The following is an 11108-nucleotide window of genomic DNA, read 5'->3' as shown; positions in this document are numbered from 1 at the left end:
CTAATAGGATCTTACATAACCACAGACATTTATCAAAACTAAGAAATTAACATTGGTAACAGTGCTGTTCACTACACAAACGATTCTGATCTGTCCAGGTTTCCCGTTTCCCACTGATACTTTTTCTGTCCCAGGAGCACTGGCTTTGGCATCCTGGATGCTGTATTGATTCTACTCCATAGTCTCCTCCAATGTCTGACAAAGTTACGTGGGCCAGTTCCTTTCTTACCCATTCCTTTCAGTGAGTTTATGTCATATTTGTAATAGACTGATTTATCAGTCTTTATTCCAAACTAGAATTCTCCCCAAATCCTATTGGGTTTTAATGTCACTCTCTACAGTGTATAACTCTCGTGGGTTCTGACAAGGGCACACCATGATGTCAGAGAAAGCAGCTTCCACACCTAAAAATTCCTTTGTGACCCCTTCAGAGGCAGCCTCCTTCTCCACCAGCAGTGAATACCAGTTTCTGCTTCCCTGCATCTTCGTCAGCACTTGGTACTATCAGTGTTTTTAAACCATTCTAATAGGTATGTAGTGATCTACTGTTATGGCTTTAGTTTGCATTACTCTACAAATAATAGGAAGTGTCTTCATAATGTTATTTATAACACTATGAATAAATTTATGAAAACAATTTGCCCATTTTTTAACATCAGTGATTTTTTAAAATAAGCATTCATTATTCTGGATACAAATTCTCTATGATATATATATATGACTTGCAAATACTCTCTCCCAGTTTGTAATTAATCTTTTCATCTCTTAATAGTATCTTTCACAGAGCAGAAATTTTTAATATTGATAAAGTCCAACTTAGCTTTATTTCCTCTTATGGATTGTGCCTTTGAGGTCATCATCTAAAATTTCACTTCCAAACCCAAAATCATGTAGATCTCTATACTTTCTTCTGTTAGTTTTATAGTTGACATTTAAGTCTATGCTCTATTTTGAGGTTTTTTTGTATCTCTTTAATTAAGTGCAGTTTGTACTGGCGTTCATTTTATTGTGCATGGACAGCCCCTTTACTCCTTGTCCAAACTCAGTTGACTGTGTCTGTGTGGCTGTACTTCCGGACTCTCTTCTGTTCTGTAACCATGGGTCTATCCTGCCAATACCATATTATCTTTAATTACTGGAGCTTTACAACAGCATTAAAATCACTTAATATGAACCTTCCAGTTTTGTTTTCAGAATTATTTTGCCTTTCCATACAAATTTTAGAATCAGCTTGTCAATATATACCAAAAATCCTGAGATTTTTATTGGGGTTAATTTGAACTCATAGAATAAACTGAGAATTTAACAGTTCCTTAGCAACAGTGAATCTTCTAATTCATGAACACAGTACCTCTCCAGTTAAGTTGTTCTCTGATTTCAATGTTTTATAGTTCTGAGGATATACGTCCTACCCATACTGCTAGATTTATACCTAAGTATTCCTTTGTTTTTTTAGTGCCATTGTAAATGGTGTATTTTAAATTTTAGATTCCAGTTGTTCATGGCTGGTATACACAAATGATTTTCTTTTGTATAGTGACCTTGTTTCCTGCCACCTTTCTTAAGATTCACTTACTGATTCTAGGTGCTTTTTTGGAAGGTTCTTTGGTATATTCTGTAGAGATAATCATATTGTCCATGAATAGAGCCAGTTTTATTTCTTCTTTCTTTCCCATTTGGCTGCTTTTTTTTGTCTTACTGCAGTAGCTGGGAATTCAATACAGTGTTGAATAGGACAAGTGGGGACCTTTTTACCTTGTTACTGATTTTAGGGAAAAAGCATTCCCTGTCTTGTTGTTTAGTAACTAAGCCATGTCTAGCTCTGCGACCCCATGGACTGCAGCCCACCAGGCTCCTCTGTCCATGAGATTTCCCAGGCAACAATCCTGGAGTGGGCAGCCGTTTCCTTCTTCAGGGGATCTTGCCAACTCAGGGATCAAATCCGCATCTCCTGCGCTGGCAGCAGGGTTCTTTACCCGAGCCACCTGGAAAGCCATTCACTGTCTTATCGTTAACTGTATTAGCTGTAAGGATTTTTTGTAGATGGTCTTGATTATATTACCTGTATATCTGAAGTTGAACCTTCATTTCCTCATTTTTTGGAGGCTGTATTAAAATGCTAACTCCCAGGACAATGGAAATCTATCTGCTTTTTTCAGTATATATCTCTATAATAGCATTTGCCTACTCCCCACCCTCCAACAGCACAAAGGTACACGTTGTTATAATTAATTTTTTCTTAAAATATATATTTACTAAATTAAGCATATTTCATATCATTTTATTTCAATTCTTCATACTTTGAATAATGGAATCTTGTTACTTGATCATTTAAATTAAGAACCATATATATCAAACAGGCTTTGGTGTCGGCCATCATTCAAACTACTATTGTCCCAGAGTCAAAGCATTTTTGAATGTCCAGAAAAAGTAATTTCAACTTTTCTGAACTATTCAGGAACAGCCTAGGACTGTGCAGTCATTTTCGAAGGCTGGAAATCTCCTGCTTCAAATTTTTCTTTGAATTTTAAGTAGTCTCTTCTTTTATCAAAATATTTTATCTGTTGGGAAAAAAGGGTTTGAAATAAGGGTAAGTTATATAGATTAAACACAAGGAACAGACTTAAATGTAATTAATTATTCAATATAAATTATGTAAGTAGCCTAAGTAGTTTACATTCTAGAGTCTCTAAAGGGAGTGTAGACCAGTGAGTTCTAACCCTTCTTGGGTTATGAACCCTGCTGAGAATTTGAGTATGCAGTGCACCTTTCTCAAGAAGTGTATCTGTGCTTGCTGCTGCTGCTGCTAAGTCGCTTCAGTCGTGTCTGACTCTGTGCGACCCCATAGACGGCAACCCACCAGGCTCCCCCATCCCTGGGATTCTCCAGGCAAGAACACTGGAGTGGGTTGCCATTTCCTTCTCCAATGCATGAAAGTGAAAAGTGAAAGTGAAGTCGCTCAGTCGTGTCCGACTCTTCGCGACCCCATGGACTGTAGCCCACCAGGCTCCTCCGTCCATGGGATTTTCCAGGCAACAGTATTGGAGTGGGGTGCCATTGCCTTCTCCGGTATCTGTGCTTAGACATGTAAAATGTGCCAGGAGGGTCCATAGAACTCTCAGGTCACAAGACTTCATGATTGAAGACACTATACAAGTTTTTCCTATCAACTGTGAGTTCAATTAGCTTTATAATTTACTAGCCATGATATTTCTATTTATTTTTGGCCGCACTACATGGCATATGGGATCTTAGTTCCCTGACCAGGAATCAAACTCACACCCCCTGCAGTGGAAGTACAGAGTCTTAACCACTGGCCCACCAGGGAATACCCCATCAGTCACGACATTTTTATTAAGTTTATCTTACCCAGAAACATACATTTAAGGAGACACACACATAATTAAAAATTATATGTATGAACTATGAATAAGGAAACTGATGGTAAAGCTTTAATAACTCAAAGATTTCATTTTATTGTTTCTATTTACATCCTCCTCTTGCCACAGGGAGTCTGGAGTATCTTAAAGCCCCATATCCTGAAACAGTAAAATCACAGAAGTAGAAAATCAAGGCCAGCCACAAAATCTTCAGTGTCTTTATCTGAGCTGTTCTGCAGACAAGGCAAAGGCAGGATACGACACACCTTTTCACTATCAGAATAGAAAACCTTTTCTTAGGATTTAATTGTTGAATATTTCAGTGGAGCCCAAGTAAGTAAAAATGAGCTTAGACTGAGAACGTAAAAATCTGCTCTGCCCTGTCTCAAGCTGGGATCAAAGACGTTAACGTTCCTCCAGAGGACGTACTGCAGGCAAAGACTGTCCTAAGAAACCCCTTTGAGTGACTACCACTTTCTTATTCACCAAAAAACTGTTCTCGAAAATCAAACTATCAGAAATTTGCTCTTTGAAGTTACTTTGGTAAAAAATATCCCCCACTTTTACCTGGGGGATCTGACTGGCACTTTGACACAAAGAAGTAGTCCTGACTGGAGCTCAGGTGCGGGACTTCAAGTAAGGGACTTTTGAGCCTATGACAGTCAGCATTTATCTTTGTAGGAAATAGGACCCTGGGTCCACTTCTCAGTCTGGAGTTGTAGGCCTGCTTATACACAGAGCCCATCAAAGCATCACTTTTTCAATTTCACCTAAACCCTACCCTTCCCCAAGCCCTCTGATAACTCCTTTCCACTTGGTGACATGCCCACAGCAACTCCAACGCATGGGCTCACAGCATGCTAATAAATCTCACTGTCAGACTCCATACCTCTGGCGGCCTTCGGCTGACTGAGCTGGGACGGATGTCATATGTAAAGAATATCAGATGAAGAAGTAGACAATGTCCTCAACATTTCTGTGGCAAATCAATAGATCTTTGCATTTCTCCTGTTACATTGTCAACTGCCTAAGGGATAATTCCATTTAATGGTCCTACTTAGATTTCACTCCCAACTTGTCTAGAACTTACTTCTCTACAGACATGTTTTTCTTCCTCTGTCCCATATTTCAGTGACTGCATCACTATCCACCCAAATGCTCCGATCTCCTTCCCCATCTTGATCGCTACAATACAGGCCCACATCATTTCTCACTTGGATTGCTGTAACAGCTCTATAACTGGTCTCTCTACCTTCAATCCACCTGTCATACCACTGCCAAGTATGTTTTGGAAATCTCAATTTGATCATGTCACTGCTTGTTTAAAGATCTTTCAAGGTATCCTTATTGCCTTCAAGAACATCCAAACTCCTTGTTTGTAAGGCAAATGAGGTTATTCAAAACTAAATCTCTGCCCACCTATCCTCTGGGTGTACCACCAACCCCTGAAATGCTAGCCACCCAGAGCTACCCCATTTCCCCAGTGTGCTGATTTCTCACACATCTTGCTTCCATGCCTTTCATATACCATACTCTGCTTGAAAATCTCTTCTCTCTAGTCTTTACCACCTGATTCAGTTAACAGTGGAAGGCCCTCAACATGTGCACCTCCATGAGGCTAATGTCCAAAAAGGCTAACAAATCAGCAGGCATTCCTTGAAAAGCACTGTATACATACAATGCCAGCGTCCTTAAGCCATTAAATGAGATGCAGTATAGTAGCATGAATACCAAAACACTGGAATTTCTGAGACATTTCAAAGGTTGACAGTGAAAAGACAATATCCAAAGTTGACATTGTTGTTGTTCAGTCACTAGGTCATGTCCAACTCTTTGCAACCCCATGGACTGTAGCATGCCAGGCTTCCCTGTCCTTCACTATCTCCTGGAGTTTGCTCAAACTCATCTCCATTGAGTTGGTGATGCCATCCAAATTGATAGATATAGCTGTCCAGTTGCTCTGTTTGTGGAAAACTGCATTGGATGATGCTAGAATGACAGACCTGATCCCTGCTCCTTCCTAGGTTAAAGAGCCAATAGGAAGCTTTAAGTAGGACCATAATACAAGGCAAACTGATGAAAGGGTTAAGCAAGGGGGTGAGCATGCTTGCTCAGTCGCTAAGTTGTGTCTGACTCTTTGTAACCTCACGGACTGTAGCCCACCAGACTCCTCTGTCCATGGGATTTCTCAGGTACGAATACTGGAGTGGTTTGCCATTTCCTTTTCCAGGGGATCATCCCAAGCTAGGGATCAAACCCACGCCTCCTGCTTGCCAGGCAAATTCTTTACCACTGAGCCACCAGGGAAGCCCAAAGCAAAGAGGGAGGTAAGAGTAATTTGGTTTTGTGATGACATATTAGTTTTATGGCCTACATATTACATAACAAATTTGTTTTTATAGTGTTTTACAATAGAAGCATTCACTGTAAATCTCTATTTGGTTGTACTTTTATCTTTACTATTCGTCTGTGACTTCAGCTAAGTGAAAGAATACAAATTCTGGAATCAGAGCAACTCCATGCTAATCCTCTCCCCACCACTTTACTCGTTAACTGATCTTGAACAAAGTATCTCACCTCTCCGAGCCTCAGTTCCTATTATATAAAAGAGATACAAAGGCACCTCATAAGACTAAATGAAAATTAAAGCAAATGCAAACACAGCATCTCGCATAAAATGCACTCAGAGGATACCCCATCACTTCCCTCCTTGTCACCCTCTCCACCTTCTCATACACATCTCTGGAAATATCTTTCATTTTTATTCTAAGGCAATTGGGTAAGACTTCAACAAGTCTCGAGTAGAAAGCAAAGGTGAAAAGGGAGCAAAAACCTGAGCGCACAGGCTAGAAAAGACAGCTCGATCGTGGACCGAGTCTACAGAAGACAAAGGTTTTCCATGGGTGCGCGTCCCTGTCAAATGCAGCAGAAGCTACTTTGACTACTTTGGCCACACCCCTTTCTCCTTGGAGCCACCTATAACTTTTCAGGTTGCCGTCATGTTCTCTAACAACACTCATGTCATAACTCAGATGGTTTCAGTAGCCATGTGGTTGACCCTTTCAACACCCTGGCCTCTCAGCTCCTTGACCTCTTTCTTAACTGATCTTTTCCTCCAACCTACCTCACTGCCAGAATCAAAGCCTAGTCCTCGTCCTTACCAACAAACATAGCCACGCCATAACCCCAATTCTGAGCATTTCCATTCTCCAAATGCTCCCTTTTCACTTTCTAAGACCCTGATGCCAACAATCCATTGATCACACCACCTTTTCATTGACCATCATCCCCCTCATACCCTCACTTGTCTCCTTACCCTGAACCCAAAGCTTTTCACTCAGAGGAAAAGCCACTGTCCCCGGCTTCTCAGTGCCTCACACCCTAACTTCTGTTTCCTCCTTGCTGTTCCTTAAGCACACTGGACCCGACCCTACTGCAGGGGTGTTGTGTCACCCTGCTTCACTCCTGAGAACAGCCCTCCAACAATTCCCACTGTGGAGCCTGACACTCATCTCTGGGGCTGTGTTGATATTAGCATCTTTGCCTGAGGAGGGGAGCAGGTGAGGAGGGCCTGTTGGATACAAGATGAGGAAGAATTCATTCGTGTATATGCAGAGGTCAAGGTTGGTCCTTGAGAACATCCAAATAGGAAGCTCTGGAGTTAGAGAGGATGTAGATTTGGACCTCAACACCTAAGTGGTACTTCAAGCCATGGCTGCAGGTAAGACTGGGTTGGGAAAGTTAAGCAGCATAGAAGGGAACTCTATAGGGTATGATTTAACAGACACACGAAAGCCTGCCAAAAAGCTATGGCTGCTGGAGACCAGGAAAACTAGGGGAGTGAATTATGAAGGAAGAACGCCACCAGGGAGGTGAAGTCAAAGTCGCTCAGTTGTCTCCGACTCTTTGCGACCCCATGGACTATACAGTCCATGGAATTCTTCAGACCAGAATACTGGAGTGGGTAACCTTTCTCTTCTTCAGGGGATCTTCCCAACCCAGGGATCGAACCCAGGTCTCCAACATTGCAGGTGGATTCTTTACCAGCTGAGCCACAAAGGAAGCCCACCAAGGAGGTAATGCTTTTGTATTTAAATAAACTTGCATTATGACTAAGTTTCTAGAACATGAGATTTGCACAGCCTAATCCACAGGTTCTTTTCTTGCATGACAGGGACAAAAAGAAGGATGTGGATCAGAGAAGAGCATGAGGTCTGGACTCAAGACTACTGAGCCTGAATCCAGGCTCTGCACATGACCTGTGCCCTCAGAAGTAAAATGGGGTAACAGAGCTACCGTGAGGAATAAATTATAGAGACGATGCACCTGAAGTGCCCAGAGCCTGCACTAATACATGTTAGCTGTGACTAGCATGCGGGAACCTGGCGAGAGGGTGGGCCTGCACGCCATGGCACCCGGCCTACGTATGAGTGGAGGAGACGTCAATAAACAAGCACTGGCTGACAGTAAAATCCCTTTATGATGCTGAGAACAGAACCTGCCCTGAAATCAGGGAGATGGGAAGGTCCATTAGCCATTAGGATAGAGAAAAAGCAGTGTGTTTTGGTGGGGAGAAAGAGGAGAAAAAAAAAAAAGACTGAAGTGTAACTTTTCAAAGGGACTAAGACAGTGATTCCAGCTGTGGTTATCCACCAGAATCACCTGTTGAGCCAGAGCCCTTTTAAGAGAAGCTTCCAGAAGTTTGCGGATCTGAGATGAGGTCTGAGACATAGCTATCTTTTTTTTAAAAAATATTTCCACATGATTCTGACATGTAAACCTGGAGTGGAAAATCCTGGCCAGGCTGTCAAAAGACAGGTCTCAGGGTGAAGAGGTTCTCCTGGAAAAATGTGGGGTAGGGAAGGGGGGAGATGGAACCTGCCAACACTCAGCTCAAAGGGCTTCATCACTCCCATCGTACATCCCTGTTTCTAAGTGACCACAGAGCCAGTGAGCAGAGAGTGAGAAAGGGCCTGGCGCATAGGCAGGAACAGTATCCAGGCCTTGAAGGAATTTGATGTTGGCCCAAACTCCCCCATTTTCCACCTACTTTGTAAACTAGGAGTTAAGTCTCTGTGCGTCTATCTAATGGGAAAACCAGAGATGTATAATACTTGCCTAAGTCATTATCTAACCCAATCACCAAGCCCCTGATTTATCACTTTTCAGTTTATATGTCAAGTCAGACATCTGATTGTCATAGTAATCCCATGGGACAGGTTACACTGCGCTGCTTTTACACACACAGAGTCCATCTAAGGCAATTGTCTCTTCAGTGCCTTCATCCCTACCCTCCATCACAGCCTTCTTGTGGTCTTCAAGCCTCAGGTTCTTCATCTAAAAATTTGAGGTGTGAAAAGGTGAAGGTCGTAAATCCACTTCATCTCTAAAATGATCTGTTCTCAAACTGCTTGGTAAAGTTTGGAGGAGCATGATGGTGAGAAATCAAAGTTCAAACCTCACAGCAGCCAGCTAGACCTGACTTAGAACTATGGTTCTGCCACTCACTGACCAATACAGAGTAAGCAAGTTATTGCAATGCTCTGGGCTTCTGCTGTCTGCTCCAGAAACTGACAGCAACAACACCCAACTCAAAGGGTGTTAGTGAAGAGCATCAAATACTTACTGAGCCTGGTGATGGTAGGTGCCTTTTCCACCCCTTCGCATTTGAAGGACAGGCCCTACAGAGCATGAGCATGTGTCAGCGAGGCGTCTGGAGTGGCTGGTGGCAGAATCCACCATGCGATCATTCTGTTTCTTCTACTCCCTAAGCTCCTTTGTGTTTCAGGTATATGACCACATGATTTTGAGCAGCCAACAGGGAAAGCTTTATTTCTGACAGCAGCTCTAGGACAATGAATCTGCCAACTCTTGCCCAAGATTAAATACTATCCCTTCAGAAGATCCTGGAAAGGGATTTCCCTGGTGATCCAATGGCTAAGACTCTGTGCTCCCAACACAGGGGACCTGGGTTTGATCCCTGGTCAGGGAACTAGAGGGCTTCCTTGTGACTCAGAGGTACAGAATCTTCCTGCAGTGCAGGAGATGCAGAGATGTAGGTTTGATCCCTGAGTAGGGAAGATCTCCTGGAGGAGGAAAATTCCATGGATAGAAGAGCCTGGAGGGCTACAATCCATGGGCTTGTAAATAAGAAAGTGAAAGTGAAGTCTTGTTGGACTCTCTGCAGTCCCATGGACTGTAGCCTGCCAGGCTCCTCTGTCCATGGGATTCTCCAGGCAAGAGTACTGGAGTGGGCTGCCATTTCCTTCTAAGAGCTGGAAACACCTGAACAACTAAACAACAACAACATGGAACTAGATCCCACGTGCCACAAATAAAGATCCCACATGCCGCAACTAAGACCCAGGACAGCCAAACAAATCTTTTTTTAAAAGTAGAAGAGCCTGCAAAAATCTACCAATTTAGGGGGTTGGAATTTTTTGGTTATTTTTCACAGCAGTCTTGAGTTCAGACCCCAGTTTGTTTTTCAAGGAACTTTAAAGAGTCAGGTGACATTTTCCAAAGGTCTGTGCGATACGTACATAAAACAAGCCTGGATTACTGGACAAGGTTTTCTCTGCTGCTCACAGAAACTGTTGACTTGACACACTTCAGAGGGTGCTTCATTTCATAGCTCACCACTCACTATAAGCTCTATGTATTTTGCCAGTGATCAGCAATATGTCCAAGTGTAACTTACCCACTGTTGGGGACAGCTTGATTCAAATGAGCTTCTTAACTTCTTGCACTTAGAAGCGTCCTCTGTGTTCTCATCTAAACACTTCCAGTACTCATCGCGGGCTCCCCAGCAAGCCTGCCTTTCTTTCATAGATGGGGCTGCCATTCCTAGCGGGCTCAAGCTGTCAACCAAAATATGTGATATTAACAAAGGACTTATAATTAACCAGAGAAGGCAAGCCAAAGAAAAAGATATTGTCATTCCCTCTGACCCCCTCTTTGCCTCCGGATTTTAATGATGCGAGCACAACTAATCAGTTCTACAGGAACGTTATCATAAGAGCACTCGCTGCTGCTACTGCTAAGTCACTTCAGTCGTGTCCGATTCTGTGCGACCCCACAGACGACAGTCCACCAGGCTCCCCCGTCCCTGGGATTCTCCAGGCAAGAACACTGGAGTGGGTTGCCGTTTCCTTCTCCAATGCATGCAGGGGAAGCTTATCCCTTACTCCATGTAATTGCTCCGCTGCTGACGTAGCAGCTTGGTCTCAGAAAGCCGCTGTTAGATTCCTGGCTCCCACATGGTCTGTCACTTAAGCCAGCGCGTGTACTCTCGAGACTATTTCCCCATCGGTAAAACGAGGGTAGCACTGCCCATTTCACAGGGTTGCTGTTCGAACCAAAGTGCTGTACAAATAAATGCAGGAAGGCAAAATCACCAGGCAGGACAAGGAGTGCTACTTCGTCTGGCAGAAGAGACGCCCGAGGCTCGCGGAGAGTCAGCTACCTCCCGGCTCCATAGCCTCTAGGGCGCGCCCCACTCGGCCCCGCCAGCAAGCCCACCTCTCCGCCCGCCCAGAACCAGGTTCCCTTCAAGAAGGGCGTGGGACCGAGTTGGCGCCGCACTGTCTCCTGGCCCGCTTGGGCAAGTCACGTAGACCCCACCACCTCAAGGAAACAATTCACGTAGCGAATTCGCTGGCCTTGGAATGACCCTTACGGGCTACCGGTCTGTTCCAGGAGGGCGGGACTTCCGGCTCCCTTCTCTTC

General features: G+C 43.5%; 1 protein-coding gene across 5 annotated transcripts; it reads right to left on the bottom strand.

The window, feature by feature from the left end:
* Positions 1 to 2265: 2265 nt before the first annotated feature.
* Positions 2266 to 11104, bottom strand: LOC101113195 (cytochrome c oxidase assembly factor 6 homolog). 5 transcript variants are annotated; one of them, XM_012104987.4, is made up of 4 exons: positions 10902 to 11049; positions 10568 to 10745; positions 10081 to 10240; positions 2266 to 2561 (listed from the first exon to the last, which is right to left on the bottom strand). In XM_012104987.4, the coding sequence occupies exons 2-4, from the start codon at positions 10570 to 10572 to the stop codon at positions 2466 to 2468; spliced, it is 261 nt and encodes an 86-aa protein (XP_011960377.1). In that variant the 5' UTR covers positions 10573 to 10745; positions 10902 to 11049; the 3' UTR covers positions 2266 to 2465. The 5 variants fall into 5 exon arrangements, with proteins under 5 accessions (XP_011960377.1, XP_042096747.1, XP_042096749.1 ...); XM_042240813.1 differs by having other exon boundaries at positions 11007 to 11049; XM_042240815.1 differs by lacking the exons at positions 10568 to 10745; positions 10902 to 11049 and adding an exon at positions 11059 to 11104.
* Positions 11105 to 11108: the final 4 nt, after the last annotated feature.

The sequence above is a fragment of the Ovis aries genome, chromosome 25 (assembly GCF_016772045.2).
Source record: "Ovis aries strain OAR_USU_Benz2616 breed Rambouillet chromosome 25, ARS-UI_Ramb_v3.0, whole genome shotgun sequence".
Lineage (NCBI taxonomy): Eukaryota > Metazoa > Chordata > Mammalia > Artiodactyla > Bovidae > Ovis > Ovis aries.
This window is presented reverse-complemented; position numbering and strand designations above follow the sequence as displayed.